Raw genomic sequence first — 26,027 nt, 5'->3', positions numbered from 1 at the left:
ACTTGTGATTCCTATATCTCAAGAAATAACAAACGGAATCAAACAAAAAATTATCGACAAGTAGAACCTTTGACGGTACAAGAGCTGATTCTATTTTGGGGTCCATAGCTGAAAAGGGGGTGGTGTAATCAAATGTTCTTTTTTTTTCCATTGTGAGTTCCATATCTCAAGAAGTAATGCTTCGTTCTGTATGAAATTTGGAATAAAGGTGAACCTATATGTAAAAAGGCGTTGATTCAATTTTGGTGCCAATCGCTCCAAGGGGGACTGATTTTTTTGATTAATAAAAATAGTTTAATGAAGGCAACAATATGAAAGAAATCGTAATAGACTGTCATCTGCGCATTTCGCATGATGTTGATTGTTGGAAAATGACCAGAAAATCCCAATGATTAAAATTTTTTAACTGTTGCCATCTTATGTTTGTTAACAAATAAAATATTTGTAATTAATTCAAGTAAGGCTTTTAAAACAACTTTCAATTTTCGCTCTTTTGCTTTGCTTTTATGATAATTCAGAAATTGAGACAGTCATCAAGTTTTTATGTACATAATTTTATTTTTGCTAGGAATATTGCTTTCTTGTCAAGCATGGGCAGGGTTTAGAATTCACAAGAAAAATTTAGAAGAAAGTTTTGTAATGGCGACAACATACTAGTTTTTTTTTTTTTTGCTTTTACTCTTTTGAAAAGGATTACTGTTATTTAAGACAATCGAGAAGGAGCTATGGCTGCAGTTAGAAAGACAATGTCAACATACGCGAAAGTAGGCCCTGTACGATTTTGTTCTTACTGGCACTGATGAACAGGATACTCTGATAGTCTGAGGGGATTAGGCTGAGCCTTTTCAAATGCATTAGTTACAAACAAATATTCCAAGTGCTCTCCCATCATCACACACAGACCATCGAAGACCCGTCATCGGGCATGGTTTTTTACGAGCTTTAAGGTAAAATAAAATTGATGCAGTGCGTTAATTTGTTTGTACTATACGTAAGTACGTTTTTTACGGACGTAAAATTCATCCGCGTAGAAAAGAGAAATTTTATGAAATTTTCTGACTTTAAATTAAAATTTAGAACCCTTTGGATTTTTTGAATGTTTTGAAACTACCTAGGTGAATTTCTTGGCTTCATGGCTAAGATCCTACAGAAACTATGGATCACTAACACACACACAATTCTATACAGATAAAAAATAAAGAAAATATCACTTAACTAATGGGTGTTATAAAAGAAAATCTATAAATTTTAAAGGCAAACTAAATGTTAAATTCTCCAGTTACACTTTCTGCTAAAGCAATACTTGTAATAATCATCATCATAATAATAAATGTCTATAAATACTTTGTGAAAACATGAAAACTTCAATCGGAAATTTCATATTTTATTGTAAATAAATAATAAAATGCTCATTTGGAAAAGACTGTTGATTGCTGACAAATGACTGTTGGCAGTTGGAAGCTCTCTTAAATATGTCTATGGCACACTTCTAAGGCATCCGTTTGACTGGTGATAGAACTAAGGTTGGGAGAAATTGCGTCCGAAACAGGTGTCGCTTGATGTAGTAGAACGCATAAGACACGATGACGAAGAAAGAAATATACTGGACTAGAGCCCATTTCAGCTGTTGCCAGAATGAAGGTTTGTATCTGGAACACTTAGTTAAGGTCTACCTAAACTAATAAATCATATAAACACAAGATTATCTATCTCTTTTGGTTGCACTCAAGTCTCAACATCTTTCTGTCTCCTTTAAGATGCAGAAAAATTGGTTTATATTAAAGTACCCAAAGTGGGTTTCCTTTTCCCAATTTAGCTTATGAGTCATTCCATTTCAAATCAGGCAGGAAGTCCTAAAAAGTGTCACATGACCATCACAGATTTTTTTTTTCAAATATGGTACAACTAATGGATTTATAAAATATCCCAAAAGGATTTTGCAGGAAATGATTTTTTTCCACAGTGAGACTATTCTGCACAAGATTGGCCATTTTGAAAAAAAAAAAAAAAAGCAAAACACTACTTTTTTGAAATGGGCACTATTTCAAAAGCTTTTAACCTATTCAAGCAATTATTTTTTCTGCAAATAAATAAGGACCTATTCATAATCTAGATATCATTTAATATTAACGTGATGAAAAAACTGCATTTTTCTGTGATATTTTTTCCATGTGAAGATTTTTTTTTCTCACTAAACAGAGATGGCAGTTTGTAGCTCTTATATGGGGGTTTTATAACATATGTTATTGCAATCCTTAGGTCGGTATACTGCTTTGGGAATCAAATTTTAATTTTGAAAGTTTCAAAAATTAACAAATTTTAAAATGAGATTCCTTAAACAGCCCATTTTAAAACTTGCTCACATTAACCTCTTTTAATTCTTAACAAGTGGATCTCAACTAAATCCTGCGTTTTGGCGAAGAAGATGTTTTATGATTTTTTGAATGTGACTTTATCGCCCATGAGGTGCATGTAAAATAATTTTTTTTAAATTCTAATAATTTCATTGGGGTTGGTGAGCAAAGCCCCTAGTATAATGTTAAAAGACGATTCCATTTTGTCACGGATTGAACTTCCCTGAGTAGTTCACTTCTTGTAGAGCAATAGGCAGGTCCTCTTCTCATACATCATGTCATGCTTATGATATTTATACATGCATCATCTTTGTAATAAGCTGAATTTTAAGGGTGATTTCAAATGAGTTGATGTATGCATCACATGACTTCCTTTTATGCCAATTTAATGATAATAGTACCTTGGAGTAAGCAAAGAAACACTTGAAATATTTTTACCCCAAGTTTGTTGCAAACTGAGGCAAAAAAATGTTTTATACAGATTAATTTTCCCAATATTGGACGTTTTAATGTGATTCAACAGTTAACTCTCTAATTATTGCAAATAGTGGTCAAAATAAAACCAGATTTAAATTAAAAAAAAAAAAAAAAAAAACGAATTTGTCGCCAAGTTGGTGAAAGAAAGTGGCGACCAAAAGCTTGGCGATAAATTGCCAAGTGTTTGCCAAACTATAACACCACTTGAGTTTGCATTGAAATTAACAATGATTTCCCCCCAAAGAGGTGCAAAAGACCCTCTTTGATACAGTCAAATGCAACCAAAAGGGGAGGTGCAAAACTAGACCTCACAAGGAGTCTATGTACCAAATTTCAACTTTCTAGGACATACATTTTGTGAGTTATGCGAGATACATACAAAAATACACACATACAGACGTCACGAGAAAACTCGTTGTAATTATATTCAGTAAATTACCGCCTATTAGCCAGGGCTAAAGCAGAAATATGTGAAATACACCGCCAGCTCAGTCATTTCTAGCCGAGGACTGCAGTTTCGTGCTTATTAGCACTCAACAGCCCGGCAAAGGAAAGTGACTGAGCTGGAGATGGAAAACCTCTCAGGAAAGCCAAGAGTGCGAAACAAACTGGTAGCTAATATAGAATTAGCAGACCAGACGAGTGACCGAAGCAATTTTTCAGTTCAACTCGAAGATTGAACACTGCAGTTTTGTGCTTATTAGCACTGTGCTAATAAGCAGAAACTGCAGTCCTTGGCTGGAAATGACTGAGCTGACGGTGTATTTCACGTATTTCTGCTTTAGTCCTGGATAATGGGCGGTAATTTACTGAATATACCTTGCCTCGTGTTCAATCTTCGAGTTGAACCGAACCATTGCTTCGGTCACTCGTCTGGTCTGCTAATTCTATATTAGCTACCAGTCTGTTTCACACTCTTGGCTTCCTTAAGAGGTTTTCCATCTCCAGCTCAGTCACTTTCCTATGCCGGCCTGATGAGTGCTAATAAGCACGAAACTGCAGTCCTCGGCTGGAAATGACTGAGCTGGCAGTGTATTTCACATATTTCTGCTTTAGCCCTGGCTAATGGGCGGTAATTTACTGAATATACCTTGCCTCAAGTTCAATCTTCGAGTTGAACCGAACCATTGCTTCGGTCACTCGTCTGGTCTGCTAATTCTATATTAGCTACCAGTTTGTTTCGCACTCTTGGCTTCCTTAAGAGGTTTTCCATCTCCAGCTCAGTCACTTTCCTATGCCGGGCTGATGAGTGCTAATAAGCACAAAACTGCAGTCCTGGGCTGGAAATGGCTGAGCTGGCGGTGTATTTCTCGTTGTAATTAATTCGGGGTTTGTCTAAATGGATATTTTGGGTGTCTATACGTTCTTAGGCATATATGCATGTGTGGTAGGGTTAAAAAAAATTCAATATTCATTCGAGGGCGAGCAAAATGGAAATTAAGGCCGATTTTTGGATAAAATTTTTTTCGCGAACACAATACTCCCTTTACTTCATAAAAGGAAGGTGATAATTTTGTAGCTTAGTTTTTTTCATGCTAGTATGCAAGTGTTTGTATTGTATAAATATACAGCTAAACTTTCTAACAATAAATGATCTTGTTTAGGGAGACAGTTCTGCATCATATCGTCAATAATTTCTACTTCCTTAATTTGTCCAGAAACTTTAAAGTTAATCACCTATAATACTAGTTGGTAATTGCATTATAAATATTTCAAGCTTTTAAAAAAACATTATAAAAGAGCTCTATGTATTCAGTATCTATATAATACACATATATAGATACTGAATACATAAATACATACATACATGCATGCATTTTTGGAATGCAATCTAAAAGGATACAAAATTGTTTGCTCAGGATAGATAATTACTAATTTTATTTTAAAGTTTTGGTTTGAAGATCTTCCTGTCTTCCACACAGCATGTAAATTCTGCAGAGTTGTAGAAACTAAAAAAAAAAAAAACAAATTTGAGTCTGATTACTATTCAATTTAGCAAACTAGTGATTTGAAAAGTAAGTTCAAAGTCACAATAACATAAAATAAATTAACTAAGTTTAGCTTTCAATTAAACAGTATTAATGTATTTATGGGATTAAAAAACTGTTTAAAGATAAATGCTTTGCCCCTGAGTCATACAGACAAATACACATCTGACAACCAGCTACAGGCTCTGGGCCCAGCTAGGCTGTTCCTAGTAAATTTGTTCGCCCCCCAATGAAGTTCAATGGGCCTCTTAAAGCTATCTACCCCGTTGCTGAGTAAAACTTCTTCCAGTAAGCTATTCCAAGTACCCACAACCCTACTGAAGTAGTAATTTTCCCTAATTTGTGGATTAGCCCGATATTTGAATAGCTTAAAACAATGACCACTTGTCCTGCTTTCCATACAAAAATTTAACCCATTAACATCTTTCATTTTGATAAATTTCAACAACTGAATCATGTCCTCTCTAATTGTTCTTTGCTTCAGAAAAAGCATATCAAGCCTTTTAAGTCTGGTAACATACTATAAATCTAAAAGTCCCCTTCCTAGCCCAGTAGCCCTCATTTGAACCCTTTCTAATAAATAAATATCTTTCTTCAGATAAGGAGATAAAAACTGAACACATTCTTCAAATGAGGTCTTATTAAACTATTGTACAAAGGCAGAAGAATCTTTGTAGAGATTTGTTTGAAATATATCTATTGATAAACTCAAGCATTCTGTTGGCTTTGTTACTTGCTATGCTGCACTGTTGACTAAACTTGAAGTCCTTTGTTTTGAAGTACCCAGATCAATAATATTTTCTGCTGGACTAAAAACTGAACCCTGTAAAAATTATAACTTGTATGTTTATTTCCATGACCTAAATGTAGCACTTGACATTTTCCTACATTAACTGCCATATCCCACTTATCTGCAAACATAGTAATACAATATAAATCCTCTTGCAGCTGTTTTACTTGTTCATTTTCTACAATCTCCATAACTTTGACATCATCACAGGGCCAGTTCTAGTAGTTCTGTCGCCCTAGGCCATATTGACAAGTGCTGCCCCTACCCCATAATGAATAAAAATAATACTAATATAAAATAATGATATTTTAATAAAATAAAAACAATAGTTAAGTGCTTACAATTTAATGGAGATTCTAGTTACATTCCAAACTTGATTTTGCATATTCAAGCACTGGTACACACTTTAAATTATATTTTTATTAACATTAAAGCAGTGCATCTTATGGCATTGAAACAAATATTAATATTTTTAATTCGCGCAATTTGCCGCCTCTAAAAGTAAGTTGAATTTCTAATTTAATTCTGAACTATGTTTTGCATATCCAAGCACTGGTACACATTATTATTGTTATTTTTTAGCATTGAAACAGTGAATCTTAAGACACTGAAACAGATATTCATACTTAAAAAAAAAAAAAATCAATTTCGAAATTCGCTGCCCCTAAAATCTGTTGCCCAAGGCGGCTGCCTAGGTTGCCTACCCCAAGAGCTGGGCCTGCATCATCAGCAAAACAATTCATGTTTCCAGAAATATTTTCATGAATATCATTAATAAAAATAACAAACAAAAAGGCCTCAAAACTGATCCTTGAGGAACTCTTCTTAAAACATCACTCCATTTAGAATGATTTTCTTTTACTGCTCTTTGTTCCCTTCCAGTCAGCCAATTTTTAATCTAAATTAAAATTTTTCCTCTTTCTTCAGTTAGTTTGCTGAATGGAGCAACATGCAGTATTTTATGGAAAGCATTTTGAAAATCAATATAAATTACATCTACATACTTTTCATTTTTTAAAGCCATGGTAACCTTGTCCTATAAATGCAATAAATTAGTAGCACACGATTGAACTTTTTTGAAACCACACTACAAATAATCAACAGACTATTAGTCTCTAAGAAATTCATAACCTTGATTTTGATCAAATGAACCACTCACAAGTCTATAATTTCCTGTTCTACTTCTACAGGGTGGCAACAGATCAGGGAAATCAGGGTGATCAGAGAAAAGTCAGGGAACTTTATCACTCACGGAAAGATCAGGGATATATTGGGGAATTTGGAAAAAATACAAATTCAGGGAAAATTGATCAAAGAAGAAAAAAAAAATCTTGCAAAATGAAGTACTATGATTCCCTTTGAGTTTTCTGCCAATTATTTGTTTTTTAAAAAAAGTAAAATTACTGAAGTGAGATTACACAGTGCCACATATTTATGCATCGTTTTTCCCAAAGGTCAAAGTATTCAATCTTAGGATGAGCTTCCCAAGATTACTTCTGTGTCTGCAAAGTTGTTTATTTTACCTTGCTTGAATTTTCCTTCCATGCATTCCAAGCTACATAAAATAAACAACCGTACAGGCAAAGAGGAAGCCGTCATTAATGACTTTGCTCCCTTGCCTTTGCTTATTGTCTTGAAGAAATTAGCATACTGTTATCACGATTTCAAGAAAAAAATCTTTCTTTTTTAAATTAATGTTGAAAAATTCTTAAAAGTTATCACTTGCTGTTTTTAATTTAATTGCTAAAATTGAATTTTGACTGAAAATCAAAATTTTTTTTTCCCCATGGTATTATACCTTGTCACTTCAAATTACATGAAAGGTTTCTTTTCAGATTTTAAAACTCTCTTATTTTAAAACCATATACATATACATTTTGAAATTAATAACTGTTTTTGAATTTCAATGCTGTTTGTTACTAAAGTAATGTAAGATTTTGAAATTGAGTTGTGTACATAAGTAAATATTTTTATTATTTTTTAATAGTTAAAATGCTGTACTCATTCATTAAAACCTAATTTCATGATTAAAAAATAGTTCAATATGGCTGGTTGCTGAAAGATTTCAATTTGTTTTACATAAATATGTCTATATTGCCGTGAGCAAGTAAAGGGCAGTAACTGCACATTTTTATTTATATTTTTTTTGCATTTTTTAAATTTGTTGTACATTATCTTTATTGTACATACTGGCTTATTTGGATTCTGCTGAAAAAGGTAGCAAAGGAAGGTAGGCAAAGAAAGGAAACCATTATCATTGGTTACGTAAATTAGGGAAATTTGGTGAACTTAATCAGGGAAAAGGCAGGGAACTTTTTTTTTTTTCCAGTTTCTATCGCCACCTTGTTTTAGATCCTTTCTTGAAGAGGGACAGTGGCACAACTAGAAAATAGTCTTAGAGTGGGAAGGGGGGGGGGGGCACATTGGGAAAAAAAATCTCATCTAATAAGGAGGTGAGAGGCCAGGGGGTTTCCCCCACAAAAATGCTGACTCTTGTACTTTTAAAAACGCAATTCTAGATTTTCTTTGGTGATGTCAGGGAGAATAAAGGTGAAAAGAGTTGCAATTAAAACTTTTTGATGATACAATTAATAAAAAATTACTAAATTTTAAAAAATGGTTTTACACACACACAGAAAAGCAAAAGAAATTAGGAAAAATGAGGGATATTTTCTTTTATCACAACGTATGAAAATTATTTTGCTGTTTTATGCATTTTTATACCATAGATTATTTGTTTGTGCAATCCATCATTTTTGTTTTAGCAATTCCTTACTTTCTAATTGATTAGTTTCTCTGGTGAATATTTATTTAGTAAAACAAAAATATTTCAAGAAATCAATTCAATAAAAAGATATTATTATGGCATCATAAATAGAAAAAGAATTTCTAAGTAATTACAATGCATATTTGCATCTAGTTCAATGCTGTTTAACATTACATGAATTAAAACAACACATACCATTACGTTTTGCATAGTTGAGAAGAATATGTTCTAACTGGAGAGTTGCCAGATCTCTCTTTGAATCATCAATGATTGGAACCTGGAAGCACAGAACTATTTTTCAAAACTTAAATAAATCAAGAAACAGTTTTAAAATGTAAATGAACGCTAAGAAAATGTGTATGATGGTATCATAATTCACCGGTTTCTTCAACTGTTCAGCTTCATGAGAGAGATTAAAAAAAAAAAAAATCAAGCTGAATTTGTTGTTTACAAACTATTTTGTTTTCCACCAGTTTCTTCAACTTTGTTGCATGATCTGGTTGATCAAGTCTTTAAGCAGAACCAACTCCAATTATAATAAAGCCTTCACCTATTACCTTGTCCCCTTTAGAGTTCATTGTAATGCCGAAAACTAATTAAAGGTAAAAACATGTATTGATTCAGGGTTCATACACTTGTGGTTAAAAAAGATTTCCTGACTTTTCCAGGTTTTCCAGGTTGTTTTTTAGAAAATTCCAGGCTACTCGCTTCATTCAAAATTAAGTTTAAAAAGCAATATTTTAAAAATAATCAAAATTGTTTAAAGTAGCATTGCGGAAGAACTGAAACTTTCCCCTTAGATTAAAAAAAAAAAAGATCTTAGATTTGAAAATATTGAAAAAAAAAAAAAATTTTTTTCTTTCTTTTCTCTCTCAAAATTTTAAGTTTTCTTCAAACACTTTGTTCAAAATTGTTTTAATTGGTTTTCTACTTGTTGAAAACAAAGTACTTTCAACTTATTTTAGCGGTTCTTTGATGTCATGTGTCATCATCATATTAGCGTTTGCTGTAGTCGCGCAGCAATGTTTTAGCATTGCTTTTGGTTTACAATTCTTCTTTTTATTTTCTTATTAGTATAGAATACAAAAAATATTGAGCAAAATACAAAGCTATTTTTCAGGATAAATATGATTAACTTGTTACATTGATCGGCATACCATATAATGCAAAATAACAAAAATCAACATCTGGCAATCATATAGGCCAATGCCAATAATCAACATTTTTTTCCTTTTGCATATTAAAGGATGCTTACATTGAAATTAAATTTTTATTCTCTAGAAAAATAATTTTTAAAAATTTATAATTTGTTGCACATTTAATGTTACTTTCAATAGTTTACATTGAGATAAACATCGAATTTTGTTTTCGGAAGTTTACGTCCACTTCCATCGTGCAAACGACCAAATATGGCGACCAAGTGAAAAATTTAAGATAATAACTAGATTTTTGAATTTTTAGCATAAAAGTAAGAATAAAAAATTAATAATCCTTTAAAAATTACAATTAAGATAAAATAGTCAGTTTTTAGCATATAAGCCTCAAAATCAATTAGAATAAAAAAATGTTCCGAAGATAAAATTTTGCATTTTTCCAGAAGATAATTATGAATTATCCGGAAAAAAGGGCATATGTTGTGTTGTTTTCAATAGTTTGCATTGCAATAAACATCCAATACTGTTTTCGGGAACTTAGACCCTTAAAAAGTCTTGTGTTCTTCCATCTTAGAAATAATCAAATATGGCGGCTACGTCCAAAAAAATTAAGAAATTTTTTTAAAATTTGGAGCATGAAAATAATTTAAAAAAAATAAATAAAATAAATTTTCATAAAACTACATTTCAGCAGAAAAGTTTTTAGCACATTTGCGTCCAAGGCACTAAGGGTAAGATTAAGTTTTAAGAACAAAATTTTTCATTTCTCAAGAAAATTATTCAAAATAATAATAATAAAATTAAAAAAAAATTGCAGCACATTTTGCGTTATTTTCATTAGTTTTCAAAAAAGAAAACATCCAATTCTGCTTTGATTTTGAAAACTTAGGTGTTTAAGGATCATGTATACTTCCATCTTGTGAATGACCAAAAAAGGAGACTCCATTTCACACGTAGCCTGAAAAGACTTTTCAATCAAAAAAATGATTTTCCCCGACTGACCCTTGAATCTTCAGGCTTGTGCTTCCGAAGCAGTAAATTGTCATCTTCCCCGTTGAGTGTGTGCATAATTCATGTCCACTCGAGGAATTTTTTTCTTGGGAACTATTGAGAGTCGAAAATGAAGGCTGTGGAAGCTTTTTTGGGTCGTCCCTTTTCTTATTGCTAGCGCATTTTGCCTCAAAATGTGTAGTTTTTTTCAAAGAAAACATCGATAAAAATGAAGATTAGACCTCATAGAACAAAATTCCCAGTGAAAAATTGGAAAAAAAAAAATTGGGGGCAAATTTGGAAAATTCCCTGACTTTTCCCTGACATTTTGACCTGTGTCATTTACCCTGACAATTCCAGGTTTTCCCGGAGCGTACGAACCCTGTGACTGATTGGAAATGAGCTTCGAGTTTTTAAAAACTGCTTAATGTTATTTTTGAATTTTTTGAATATGTTTAAAGAATTCTGCCCAATATTTTCTTTTGAAAGTTAATTTGGTGCTGCTATAGTTGAGTGGTTAAAAATAATGCAATATTTTTTTGACCAGTGTCAAGTAAAAGGAAAATGGACTTTATATTGCTGATTTTTACTGTTCTTTATTATTTAAATGTACCCTTATTTCGTTAGTAATGTACCCGTTTTAACATTTCACACAAAAAAGTTTTCAATTTTTTAAAAATCAACCGAAAAATGCTTTCATTAATATATATTTATATTAAGAAGATATATGGGGCAGTGAGAAGCAAAGGGATGTAAGTCTCAAAATTAAAAATTTGGAGATAACGAATACACATGGTAGGTGAACCTCTCCTGTTTCTTGGGGCAAGAGAGGTTCTAGTACCCTAGTAGTTGCTGCTATACAGCACGATTTAGAAAAAAATTTCAATGAAAGCCTACCTAGGATGTAATCTTTAAACGCGTTTTACTCAAAACTTGAAAATGTCCCCTTACATCCCTTTGCTTCTCACTGCCTCATATGAAAAGCATTATTACGCATAATTTACAAGACTAATTCAAAACAACTACAAATTACTTACATTATACCTTTCATCCTCCTCAGAATGCACAAGCGGTTCTTTTTGATTTAAATGCAAATCAGATATTACATGAAATGAAGAACCAGGTAGAGATGAGGTGTGATGTATAAATGAGGCACACTCCATTCTGAAATTTGAGTATGTCTGGGAAGAAACACTAGACTTAGTTATGGTACTAATGTTAAATATGTCACAAAGTTCATTTGTTAGTTTATTTTGATTAAAAATCATAAATTTAGAAATTAACTTCCAGTCTCAAACACAAAAATTTAACCATCAATTTTGAAAATAACAAAGAGGAAAAATACTCTTCTAAGCAGAAATTGATCTGTCACATATTAACTTTAAAATATATATTTACTATAAAAAAAATAAAAAAATAAAAAATAAAATAAAATAAAAATAAAATTTAAATAGGGTAAGGTCACCAGTAACAGATAGTCATAATTTTGGATTTAAATAATAAGCCTTTTAGGAGCGGGTAAGACTGATGTTGTGCTGTGGCCCATGAATATGGTGCAGTCATCAAGTATTCTGCCTTGTGCAGATGAACGGCAGTATCTGCAGAAATGAGTTTTCGAGATATTTGAAGAAATGTGTGGTGGATTTAATACTAACAGAGGGAAATGCAAAAAATTGCAAAATGAAAAATTTGCAGGTACTGCCCTTTACCTGCACACGACAGTATTATCAGAGTGAACTTCATTAGCCAGTTTTTATTTACAAGGCAGTGGTGAAAGGTGATGATCAGCAACCAGGTGGTCAGCTGGTGTTTCATGTTCATTTGAATTTAATAAAATTGTTGACTTTCAAATAAAGAACGTTTGCACATTTTGAAGAGAAAAGGAGAATTCTGTCCATTACTCATCCTTTCCTCATCCTATCTGTCACTGAGTATCATCACAATTGTCGGTGTCTGTAACTGAAGGTCAGACCTTTTTTCGAAATTGAGCAAATAAAAATTAAATTAAGTAATTCAGAGGATCCAGAAGCAGCCAAACGTCAGATGAGATGTAGTTGCATAAGAGAAAAATAGTTTGAAAAGTCAAAATTCATTAAAAAGAACAGAAAATCGAGCTAACCTGAGAGCGATGTCTTAAACATGACTGTGACTGGTGTCGTTGCAGTAGTTTGAAAAAAAAAAAAAAAAGATATAGAATTGCAGTCAAATCTATTTGTCACACTCAAATTAACAACAAACTGGCTTTATCAAAAAATTTAGCAATACATTGTTTGCTGAAGATGAAAATGTAAGGATCATAGCTCACTTAAGAAAAACCACAATGAAGTGAAAGTTCAGTAATTATAATTTATCCTCTGCAATTTATGCAAACATTACTTCAGTTCAGTTGAGCAGAGGATACTACTCAGGGGCAGATACAAGGAGAGAGTTATGGGGGCCATGACACCCCCCTAAATTGTTGACAATATTATCTATCCACCAAATGCTTTATGAATAAAATGCGAATGAATGCAATAATGATTTGAGCTCATGATTTTTTTTAAATACATTTCTGAAACATTACTAGTTAATTTCTTAAGCAGGGAAAGGAAGTAATGTTTATGCCTCACTAGGTGCCTTATTCCTGGCCAATTTGGTGCATTTTATCGACAATCAAACAATGTCAGAAATGTTTCGTACCAAAAAACTCTATATTCCTCAGCGTTCTTCCCCTACCCCCGCCCCTAAAATGGTAGTTTGCACCTGCACCTGATTCTAATTTTCCTGCAGTAAACATTCACTGTTCCTTTGTCACTTTGCCAAATGGGACATTTCAGAATGTGTGGAGACAACAGATCAGGCTATCAGAAAACAAGACGTATAGTGACTTTAAGTATAGCTGAAAAATAGTCAATTTGATTAAATGTTTATTATATTTACTCTTTTACGAATTAAAAGTATGACATATCAAATCAATGGAATAAGTAAAGAAAAGTTTAAAAGAGGAACAAAATTTTAACTTTCAAACCGTAAATGTACTTTCCAAATCTAATTAGAAAAATTTCATTTCATTTCATTTCCATAAAATGTGGAGAAGTTAAGAATATCAATGGATTAGAATGTAAAACAGCAAACTCTATAAATAGCCAACTCTCGATAATTTGATGCCTTATAACTCATTTATTACTTTATCTCGAAGTTTTCATTCAGTCAAAAAATAATTTGGTGTTTTTAATACAAAGTTGTCTCTATGTCCTGAATGTACTCCTTTCAGTTGAAGTTTTTAGAAAAGTTTAATTTTTTGTTCTGCATAAAAATAGAGAGAAAGTAAGATGAAAAAATATCCCCTCCTCCCCTTAACACATTGTTTTGCTCATCAGCTTGTGCGAGGGTGGTAATTTATTTACAATAGTACTCCTTAATGCGCGCAGTGTTGCAAGATTGCTGGAAAAGTTGCTGATTGTGTTGCTTTTAGCCCTGGCTGACGATTTAAAACTTAATTGTTGGCTAATCTTTTAGAGATTTTAAATTTTGTCAAAAATGGAAAAAAGTGCTCTTTATTTCCTGAATGACTCAAACAATCTTCTTTTACAACAGAAACTGTCTACAATAGAAACAGTAGTTAAAAAACTGCTTAAGAGCAGTGGATAAAGAGCAATGATAACGAAACTAGTGATGAATGGGATCATTTTAAAATCTTTGTTGATGCGAAATGGCCGGAAATGAAAAATTAGTTAAATATTTAGGAAAATGTAACTACAAGTGAATTGTTGCTCTGCAAAGCTATTGTGTAAGCTTTTCATGAAGACTGCTCACACAGATTCTGATGTAGAATCTTTACCACTCCATCCAACTAATTGACAAGTATCAGATTTTGCAAATATTTTATTTCAGTACCCGAAAAAATTCTAGAAACTTGGATTGGATAGGTTGAATAGTGTTCACAAACTTAATGAGGTTTAAAGATGTGATTTAAAAAAAATGAAATCACTTAAAATTAACTTTATTTTTCGAAGAATCATAATAAAATTTATTCTCTGTAAAGGTATCTTTATGTGGCACAAGGTACATGCTAATAATTAATTTATTCAAACTATAAGTGTTATATAGTCCATCTATTATATACTACTCTAAGAAATTAAATAAAAATTATTCTTGAGAAGGCTAGGATAGGAACTTCCCATAACTCAAACCACCAATTGCTCGAAGGTTTTAGCCTGTCCCTTGGGCCTTAGAGTTATTAAGAGTTGACTGCTTGGTCAAAAAAATTAAAAATAAAAAAAAGCTTGGTTACTATTTTAAGCTGCATTATTTAAAAAAAAAGCAGCCCCAGATGTTGCTCACAGATAAGGAAATTAGTTGTATTAAAACCCAGCAATTACACGATGGGCTATGAGCCTAACATGTTTGAATTAACCCCTAAAAAGTTAGCTATCATGGAGTTAGCAAGTTTACGGTTTAAGCCAGTGGTGGGGAACCTTTTTACCACTGGTGGCCACCAGAGTCAAATGGGGGGGGGGGGGGTGAGCCTGGGTTCTTGCCCTGGGTTGCAACTTCAGAGGGGTGGCGATTTCGCATGATGCTTCCAAGGGCTGACTGACCCACCGGTCCCTTCTTGTTGGCCCTTCTGTACGCCCTTGCGGTTTTTTTTTTACACCCTGCTATTTTTATTTTTTAAGCTGTTTGCTTATCTGGCTCTGGGCATTTGTCGGATGTCTTTTCATCCACAAGCTTATTTCTTTTGCATTGAAAAAGGCACTCCTTGTAATGCCGAAACACATGTCTGCAGCAATCTGCAATTTGTGCTTTTAGACACTGTTTTTCTTACTTTACTGTTCACCTTTGTTTTCTTCTTTCCGCCCTCCAACATGCGGGACTTCCGCTTTTTTTTTCTTGCGCCCTTGAATCTGTGTGTCTTTGGCGTTTTGTACAAACCTGGACTCCCAAAAAGCTTTGTGAGTTCAGGTTTACGCCCTTTAGGGGGACCTAGTCCACCCCTGGTTGCTGCTGGCAGGAAAAATTTGCTCATTCGAAAAAAACGAACGAAAACAAAGTAATTATAATAGGAAAAAATTTAGGATGTTGGGGGAAAATCTAAATTTATTTTGAAAAGGTCCTTAAAAAATTTCTATAGTTGCAGATTATTCATCAGTTAATCATGTCCCACCCTTCCCATTTCTCTCATTGCCCTTTTTTTCTTTCTTTTTCCCAGCTGACGAAAAAATAAGAAAATCTTCAAAATGCTACGCTTTGGAAGCCTCCTCTCCTAACCAGGGGCGGCATTTCAGCATTTCGTTTGGGGGGTTGAGTTTCTGAAATATGTATTGCCACAGCGCGGTCCCAAACACACATTAGCTAATAGGAAGTGGTCATAAAGTCAGTTTAATATGAATAAAAATTAGTGTTTAGAAACAAATAAAATTTTGATTCACTTTCTAATAAGTTATCATACAAAACATCTCGATACTAAAGTTATAATATCTTTTGAAAAAGTTTTAATGCATGATTTTTGGAATTCGGGAGAGCAGGGAATCGTGTTACTAATCTATCAGTGCCCAGTGTCGTGCTGTTTTGCCAGTACAGTTAAATACAAAAGATGTTGAAAAAGCTCATGCCCTTTAGCATGTATGAATTCGTTTGAATTTTTTGCTCATTGTGTTTTGAAAAAATTTTTCTAAACTCCTGAAGCATAAAAAAATCTTTCTCTACTAGCTGAGCTGATTGGAATAGTTTAAAAATAATTGAAGTAACTAAGTTATGTATCAAAACACTTTTTTTTTAAAATCTTGCTCTTCAAAATCACCCAGGCAACTTCAAAAATTGTGAGGAACTTAATTTTTCATCATTGAATAATCTAGTTTCGTCGGCGCTCTCAGCTTCAATGAGATGTCATCTGCCTCCAGCTCTGTTATTCACTATTCCAGAATGATGAGTCCATGAGATATCAAGGACAAAACTGGTCTCTGGATGTGAACCGGTCTTGTAGGTATATTGCTTGTAATTTTTCTTGGCTCATGCTAAAAATTTTACTCATTATTGAAACATTTTATTTTTTGTTTTCAAAATCCAATTCAGATAATATAGAGCAAACCATACAGAAAAAATATTTATCATCAAATCTTGTGTTAATTTCACTTGGAACTGAATCTATTATTTCATACAAATAATAAAAAATCAATCTTTGACTTCACATCATCATGTGGGTTTATGCCACTTTTTATTTATTTATTTATTTATTTTTGCGCTCTTTTTAAAATTGGCTCGGAGGAAGAATTTTTTTGAAAAGTTTCATGCTTGATTGAAATATACATCTATTCAAAATCTATTTTCAGTTTCAATTGTAGATTGAACTATGGTAGTATGGTGCACAGATCAATTGTAGATTGAACTGTGGCTTGAACAGTCCGAAAATTAAGAGTAGCGGATTGAAGATATTTTGATAGAGTGAAGCACATTTTTAAAAAACTTTCATCAATACAAATTCAATAAAAATTCAAGCGAAGTCATACATGGTAAAGGACATGAGCTTTTTCATCATTGAAAGAATCGTTTTGCAATAATTCTTCTAGTCGTCAAATCACTGCTTTGAAGTTATCCAGAAATGTTTTAATGGTTTTAACTCTTGAAGACCACCTTTTGTCACTCCGAGATTGCTTAGTTATAGAGCCCTATAAAAGGTATTTGTATATATGTTTCTTTTATTCAATAATCACATTCATTTTTAAGAAGTTTCCATGAAAGCATATAATGAATGCATTGAGCAGCTGAAACGTGTTTCTAGCAGAAGAAAGCGATGAACACTCATTAAATAAATATACACTTAAAAAATGAGTGTAAAAGTGAATGTAAAATATCAAGGAATTTTCTTGTCACACCACTTTGCACGAGCCTGTCATATTGGACAAAGCATCGTTACACTGGACACAGAATGATGAAATATTTAGCCTATATAAGGAAATGTCTTCTTTAGTTAAAATAAACCATTATTCTCTATCAGCTTTCTATGTTCTGAAAAGGCCGGAAAAAACTTCATGAATTTCTAAGACGTCATCCAAATAACGAAAAACACTTTTTCCAGTCTGGAAATGTGTCGGGTTTCATTAAATAGTTACTGAGAACCAGCGAGATTTTTTTAATAAACATTGATTTCCGACTTACATAAATTAAATTCACCCATTTTCTATCATTCTATTCAAAACATTTGGGGGTGCAACCGCCCCCTCTTGACCCCCCTATTTGCCGCCCCTGCTCCTAACCAATGCCATTCAAGAGTGTCTCAAATCTTGTTTCCAGGACTTCAATTTCACCAAATTCCAGGGGAGAACTACCAAACACCTCGCCTTCTAAAACATTGAAAATCGTTTAAGACTGCTTTTTTTTTCGGAACTGCGATTTTGAGTAATTGCCGAACCCCAAACGTTACTAAATGTGGTCTACATTTGCATTTTCAATGCTTCAATTTCAGAAAATTTCCAGACAAGGCCCTCAAGCCACTTTTCTCTAGTGCCATCCAATTCGTCAAAAATTGATCGAGGCGCTTAGCACACAGTCCCCTTAAAATAGAGTGAGCTGATGCTCCTATGTAAAATCTGAAAATGAAAAAACTACAGTCCCGAATTAATTAAAATTCTTGAAAATTAAGGTTGAGAGCTTTAAAACCCTCCCTTTAGTATCACTGAATATTGCTTAAAAACTTCCTCTTTTAGGACTTGTATTTCAAAATGTTTTTGGTGGGAGAGCCTCAGAGCACCTCCTTCCCTAACATCATCAAAATTTGTCGGTAACTGTGTTTTAGAACTTCAATTTCAAAAAAATAGTGGAGGGGTGATTGATTTAACTCTAGTTTTCAAAAAAATCAGTCGGGAATAGCACTTAAGTCCCTTTACCCTAACATCAATAAATATAGCTAAAATAGCGTTTTTTAAGATTTCAGTTTCTAAAAATTCAGACAAAAAATTCTGTTCTGTAACGTCACCAGAGACACTCAAATCTTCGTTCTTAGGACTACAATTTAAATAAAAGTTAAGTACATAATAAATTTTGGACTTTCTCCTTCCTTTAAATCCCTCCTTATTAAGAATATTTTTTCATCATTCTTTGTAATTCACTTTGATGAAACAACAACAAGGCAAGTAAAGAAACAATTGGACAAACATTAATCTTACTTTTATGTAGTATGTATTTCTACTTCATAATGTGTCATTGTATTGAAGAATAAAAGGTTGAATGCATTTTATTGTACTTTTCAAGATTAAACTTGAAACGTTTTATCGTCCACTACGAAAATCAAGTTTATAAATAACATTTAAGGTAAAAATAACTTGATTTTTGTTGTCCTAAAAATGTCCTAAAATTTTATCAAAATTGTGTCCTAAAATTTTTGAAATCACCACTCCGACCACTGGTTTACAACCAGCTTGTAACAAAACTTTAAAAATATACTTTTTAGATTATATTAGATTTTAGAATTTTACTTATTGTACTTTTTAACTTTTTGAACATGTTTCAACGCATTTAATATCTGCATTTTTTTATTTGATAAGGAATAAGTGTTATACAAAAAATAAATAAATGTTTCTTAACTAATAGCTTGCATTTGTTTATTGGCCTGTAGCTTACCAGTCGTTTGATCACATGACACATAATGACATCAACTCCAATGCTTTAGCAGCTGCCATGTGATCAACCTATCGGTAGCTACTCGTCAAGGTCGGCGAACATAGCCATAGCATTAATTAAAACACATTGCAATTCACCTTAAAAACACTAATTGCGAGATACTGACCAAATTTTCGATCAAATCGGTTAAGTATTAATAATAGATACAAGCATTTATGAGAGCGGACTGCTGTCAGCTTTGATGACATTACCCTAAATGTACCAGATGGTAGATGTCCACCCAATCTCAAAATACTTTCAAAGACACCTACTAAACTTTTTTGATAAAACATTCTCTCTGCTCAAATTTTCCTACGCATGTGCTGTTAGTTCCTGAACTAAGGGGCGAAAACTAGAAGATTAAAATTAAAGCACCTGTATCTGAATACTGAACTCATTTTCGGAAAAAGAGAGGGGGTATTTAATTGCTATTTGTGTTATCGTTTATCTTCGTTTTAACAAAATAATTTTTCATACTGACATGCTTAGTATAAAGTGAATTTTTAATCTCACCCTTTCGTACTTTACAATTTATTAAAAACACTAAAATAGACCTTGGTAAAAAAAATTAAAGCAAGATGAATGTGTGTGTGTGTGCGGGGGGCGGGGCGGCATTTTGAAGTTTTGCCCCACCTTGGAAACTTCCTAGATCTGGCACTGGTGACCACATTTATATTGCGTAGTAATAAAGAAAGCTGCACAAATTAATATACCTGACAAGGCAGCTTTTAAATAACTGTTGACGTTTTTGTATAGTTTTATCAGTTTTTACAGGAAATGAAAGGTTATTTGAGAGAGTTTTTGATCTCATTTTCAGGGGGGCTGACTTTCATTCTGGGAATGTTCCATAGCATTTGAGGGGGCGGGCACAATCACCATGTAGGAAGGGCACTCTTGCATTTATCAAACAGATTAGATTATTAAGGATATTTATTTAAAAAAAAAACAGTGAATTAACATGAAATGTAGAATTGAATTACTTCAAGTCTGAAATCGAAGATGAGGATCATCTTGATTGATAAAATTTCTTGCTTTAAAAGTGGCACATCCATTTGCAACTGAAGCTCATCTTTGATTCCATCACAATTTATGTCTTTTTCTTCATGCTAAAGAAATATTTAGATAATAGAGCATAGCTGATATATGCAATGCATTTCTTATCATAAAAAGTAACTAGAGAAGTACAAAAATGATTAGCCTCAGTAATCTGGAACCTATTAAAACAGACTATGTTTAATCTGGGCAGCCATTTAGATGTACATATTGTACAAGTAAAAGATGAGTTAGTACATCAATGTGTTTTTGTAGGCTTATGTTATCTAATATATGTAACATAATTTTTTAATACTTGTACAAACTATATTTTAAAATGTTTATGTAACTTTATATATTTCATCCTCTTGAACCCAAAATAAATGTTTTACTATGTGTAGTAGTTTGTCTATGTACCTAGGCTCAATTTATAGGTTATTTTGTTCAATCCATACTTTCATCAATTCGTACAAACTAGATCCTTTATTAGTCCAGAGTCATGATAAATGAAGTTTTACTGTAAGCCATTTAAAGACTAGCTACAATGCAAGGCAATTTATAACACTAAAATATTCAACTCTTTGATGTTTCGTAAATGTAAAATAATGTTTCCGAAAAATAATTATAACTTACGCAAATATCAAGTTATTGCCAATCATGTTTTATTGCCTTTCTAGGCATTTAATTTCGTGGATGAGATATCAAGTGCACATAGCAAAAAAGCCTTTTGAAATAGGTTGAAAAGAACACAGAAATTATATTTATAGCCATCAGATAAAGGAAAATGTGGGTTACTTGATTATGATGATTAATTAGATGATATGGAGATCTTAAATAAAATAAAATCTAAAACAAAGAGTATGTATTTTCAGCAAGTTACTCGTCTGGTCAGCGCTAATTCTATATTAGCTACCAGTTTGTTTGGCCCTCTTGGCATCCTTAAGAGGTTTTTTACCTCCAGCTCAGTCACTTTTTATGCCGGGCTGATGACTGCTAATAAGCACGAAACTGCTGTCCTTGGCTGGAATGACTGAGCTGGCAATGTATTTTAAAGAGTATGTGTGTAATTATATTATACAAATTTACATTTTTGTAACATTTGGATTTGTTACTGAAATACTTAGGCACTCAAAAGATTTTTCCTGGATCGTGGGCAGGGAGATCAAAACTAAAAAGCATCCCAAACAATTCAAATAAAAAAAATATTAGAACCATTAAGTTGCTCTTTTCAATAGAAAGAAATATGAACCCTTTTAAACTTTGTGGCATGTTGAAATTGTAAAAACCATACCAGATGAAGTTTATTCAAAGTCTGAAAGAAAATTAGAGTGCTTGACGTAATTGTTTATAACAAAACAAAATTGAAGGTTTTGGCTAGATTTGTGTAGAAAATCGGTTTGGTAAAAGATGTCTGAGAAAAATATGATGAAAATGAAAGATGAATCAAACTGAAATACTTCCAGTCAAAGAAATTGTTTGCATTTGTTTTCAGTTTCAATGAAAATAATGCATAGTAAATAATAAAAGTGAATAAATACAAGAATAGAACAAATTACAAAACAGAGCTCGAAATAAAAATCACTTCTTAAATGTAAACTGTTTTAAAAAAAAAGTTCTTCAAGCAACACTGATTAGACATATTTTCTGAAATTTGCACAAAATTATGCAAACAGCATTTAAAATAAAGTGATTTTATGCAGGACAACTGAGCAATTTTTTTACAGAAAAATAACAAAATAGAACTATGCAGATTAGTGGACTGAATCAAAAAATTATTGCATGGACTAAGAGCTCTTGGGCTTCTATAAGTTAGTAGCGTTAAATTCAACTGCAATCAAAAATTTTTTGCATGGACTAAGAGCTCTTGAGCTTCTATAAGTTAGTAGCGCTAAATTCAACTGCACTTTTTGGGGTTTTATTTTGGAAAACTTGTGTTAGGATTTAGGAACATTCAAATTTTATATGCTCCAAATCGGTATTACTTGAAATTAATTTCATTAATTTAAAATGTTAAAAATACTTTATTCAAAATGCATTTTTTGAACAAAATGTTTGTTCAAGTTAGTTAATCATTCTCAACATACATGACTTTCTTTGAAATATTGAACCTAAAAGATAATAAACTAAACACATAATGCAAAAAAAGTTTAAGTACAAAATTCATTTTATAAAGAACAGTATTAAAGCGTTCATAAACTTACTTCAATAGTTGGAACAACCTTGCGAAGCTTGTGTGAGATGAGTTGATTGAATCCTTCATATGTGCTCCAAAGTAAAATATCTCCAGGAACATTTGTTTCTAACACCAAAAGAAGTTTATGTTTGAAAGCAATACGAGGCTGTTCACGATAATAATCTGTCTTTTTCCAGAAATCTGAAATAATTAAAGTAAAGTTATTGATACAGATATAAAATACTAAAACAACAAATGATTCAATATAGAAAATTGTGTTTGTAATTTGAAAAGAAAAGCCTTTTCACTTGCTGAAAATTAAATTTTTTTCTGACAAAACTCAGAATATACTTTTCTTTGTGATGCATTCTAGTTATTCATAGGGACAGGTTCCTGGCAATTTATTTTTCCCTGTTCCTAAGAAAATACTTTTTGGGATTAAAGCTCTCCTAGACTTGAGAATGTTCAAATAGAGTAATCGGTTGATTTGAGTGGTTGATTTCATGACATTTGATGACATCAGTGATTTTAATATTGATGATACCCCCCCTCAAAAGTTTATAAGGCAACCTTCCTCCCCCTCCCTCTAAAAATGTTATTCTCTAATAACGAAGTCTGTTTCACAAAGACTTGTAAATTTTCAAGTACTCTTTGTAAAATTTCAATAATTTGGTCTGTGATTGGGACCCCCCTCACCACATGAGCGGGAAGAGGGTCATTGTAGAGGATATTATTGAAAATATAGCAGAAATACTACTTACCAAGGGCTTTTATCAATTGTAGATCTTGATATGCATAGATATATGTCCAAGTCACCCCAATCCCAAAGATGACCTCCTCAATTAAAACGAACCCCTCCCCCCCGCCGAAAATAAACATTGCATCCCATTAAAGGGACTAAAATCCGTAAAAAAAAAAAAAACCTTCATTAATTAATTCAGTGGTAAAGTCAATTTTACCAAACTTCGCCACCCTCCCCCTGCAAAAAGAAAAAAAAAAAAAAAAAAAAAAAAACAGGATCCTCAAAAAAAAGAGGCTAACTCCTTTTGAAATAACATCTGATTCTTTCAGTTACATAGTCCAGCCTCATGACCCCCCCTCCCCCCGCACATGGGCATATCCCTATTTTAGCAATTTTTATTGGGATAAACTACTTTAATAGTTAGCTTTCGAAATGTCCGATGGCTTCCCTCTATTACAGATCTCAATATACAAATAATATAGTTAGGAAAGCACATCCCCCCAACTGCAACGACACCCCTCAATTGTACTGAGCGTCATCCCCCCCCTGAAAAAAATGGTCTCCCCTGGTGAAGAGTCTAAAATCCTTTAAAAATAACTCCTCTGATAGTTTCAGTGTTATTGTCGGCCACATGCCTCCCCCTCTTCAAATGGGCACCCCAGTTTTATCATTAGAATAAATTGCTAGAATATTTTCATTTCAAGATTTTTGTAGGTTTTTCTCCATTGCAGATCTTAATAAATAGATCATGATGCTAGGGCTGCCAATCTCTAATAAGTGCCAAGGCCCCCTCATTTTTAATTTTACCCAGCCCCCTCCCCTTTGTTAAAAAAACAAAAAAAAAAAAAAAACAAGGGTCCCTACTGAAGAGACTAAAATGCTTTTTAAATAAGTTCCCTGATAATTTCAATGGCATAGTCAACTTCAAGACCCTTCTTCCCCCTCCCCCTGACCGAACGGGTACCCTGCTGTAGGCATTGTTATTCGCCTACACTGCTGGAACATTTGCTTATCAAGATGTTCAATGACTTTTCTGTATTGCAGATCTTATAATGTATGTGATGTATCTGGGGTGCCAATTTCCCTCCCAAGTACGGTGGCTGCCCTCAATTTTATCACCCCCCCCCAAACAAAAGAAAAATGCCACCATCTTTTTAATGGATTAAAATACTTCTGTAAAAAATTTAATGGCATTGTCTGCGTCATGACCTCCCTCCCCCCTGCAAGGACTGTTATTATTCTTACATATTGCTATTATTATTCTCATGAATCCCCTCCAGTTTTAAATTCATCGCGCTTCGCCCAAAACGCAACCTTTTATTGAAGTGACTGAACTCCTTTTAAAATAACTTCTCTGATAATTTCAATTGTATACTAATTATCAAGACTCCCCCCCCCCCCCAATGGGTACATCTTCTTTAGCTATTATTATTCGAATAAACTGATGGAATATTCAGTAAATTACCGCCCATTAGCCAGGGCTAAAGCAAAATTACTTGAAATACACCGCCAGCTCAGTCATTTCCAGCCGAGGACTGCAGTTTCGTGCTTATTAGCACTCATCAGCCCGGCATAGGAAAGTGACTGAGCTGGAGATGGAAAACCTCTTAAGGAAGCCAAGAGTGCGAAACAAACTGGTAGCTAATATAGAATTAGCAGACCAGACGAGTGACCGAAGCAATGGTTCGGTTCAACTCGAAGATTGAACGCGAGGCAAGGTATATTCAGTAAATTACCGCCCATTAGCCAGGGCTAAAGCAAAATTACTTGAAATACACCGCCAGCTCAGTCATTTCCAGCCGAGGACTGCAGTTTCGTGCTTATTTATTCGTGCTTGCTTATGACTGAGCTGGCGGTGTATTTCAAGAAACTGATGGAATATTTTCTTTTCAAGATGTCCAATAGCGTTTCTCTGTAGCATATCTTAATATGCAGATGATGTAACTAGGGGTGCCCATCCCCCCCCCCCCCAATTGCGATGGCACCCCTCAATTTTACCCAAGTTTCCTTTTTCCTCAAGAATTGCAACCTACTAATAAAAAGACTTAAATTCTTCTAAAGTAATTTCTCCAAACGTTTATGTGGTATAATCTGCCAAATGATCCCCTCCCCTACCTGACACAAACACATGAGAATCCTTGTTGTAGCTATATTATTAGAATAAATTGATAAATATTTATTCATCAAGCTGGCCTACGGCTTTTCTTTGTTGCAGATACTTACATAATTAGGCATTGCAGCCCCCCTCCCCATAAGATGTTGAATTTAACGAACTAAATATATTGATGTATCAAAAATATCGATGTTTTGAGAGCGATATATCGCAGTATTAAAATTCTGATATCGTCCAGCCCTAATTCGCACTAACTACTAATGTCATCAAATCAACCGACTGCTGCAAACAATTGCGCTTTGCGAACATACCCTAAGAAATTCATTCCACGATGCATTCTCAAACAATTTTGTTCATAAAACTTTGAACAAAATTTCTAAACAAGAAAAAAAAATCAACCACAATGCATTCTCAAACAATTTTGTTCATAAAACTTTGAACAAAATTTTTAAACAAGAAAAAAAAAATCGACAATCATGTAAGACACATGGTAGAAAAATTTCCCCAAATATTTTGAATTATGTATTCAGAAAAATATTATGAAAAAATAGTAGAGTACTTTTCGTTTTGTAAATTTTTTTTTTCAAAGATGAACAACAGTAAAAATTTAAATGCAAAAACCTTGAGTGTAACATATTAATAGGAGCGGTATGATGAAAGTCAATATATTTGACACAACCCAGAAAAAAGTAGATTTTGAGCAAACAGTGGCTTTGTATCTAATAACAACTGCTTCGGAAAACACTTCATAAATCGCCATCCCACGCCGTTAAAAGTATTTACATGGTTGAATTGTATTTAGTAGATATC

At 33.0% G+C, this 26,027-nt stretch overlaps 1 protein-coding gene across 1 annotated transcript; it reads right to left on the bottom strand.

Moving 5' to 3' along the window:
* Positions 1-1,395: 1,395 nt before the first annotated feature.
* On the bottom strand, positions 1,396-26,027 carry LOC129231944 (transmembrane protein 231-like). The gene is made up of 7 exons (XM_054866279.1): positions 25,839-26,027; positions 22,391-22,563; positions 20,138-20,263; positions 11,558-11,701; positions 8,572-8,653; positions 4,675-4,780; positions 1,396-1,649 (listed from the first exon to the last, which is right to left on the bottom strand). Exons 1-7 carry the CDS (start codon positions 25,975-25,977, stop codon positions 1,490-1,492), a joined length of 930 nt encoding a protein of 309 aa, XP_054722254.1. The 5' UTR covers positions 25,978-26,027; the 3' UTR covers positions 1,396-1,489.

This window comes from Uloborus diversus, chromosome 1 (genome assembly GCF_026930045.1).
Source record: "Uloborus diversus isolate 005 chromosome 1, Udiv.v.3.1, whole genome shotgun sequence".
Classification (NCBI taxonomy): Eukaryota; Metazoa; Arthropoda; class Arachnida; order Araneae; family Uloboridae; genus Uloborus; species Uloborus diversus.
This window is presented reverse-complemented; position numbering and strand designations above follow the sequence as displayed.

Bases quoted from the DNA above. Each gene is read 5' to 3' on its own strand.
- LOC129231944 (XM_054866279.1), bottom strand. From the start codon at position 25,977: ATGGCGATTTATGAAGTGTTTTCCGAAGCAGTTGTTATTAGATACAAA. The intron at 4,781-8,571 runs GTATGTGTTGTT...TTTTTTTTTTAG, and splicing joins CAACTATGCAAAACGTAATG to TTTCTACAACTCTGCAGAAT. The intron at 1,650-4,674 runs GTATCCTTTTAG...TAAGTGTTCCAG, and splicing joins TATCCTGAGCAAACAATTTT to ATACAAACCTTCATTCTGGC.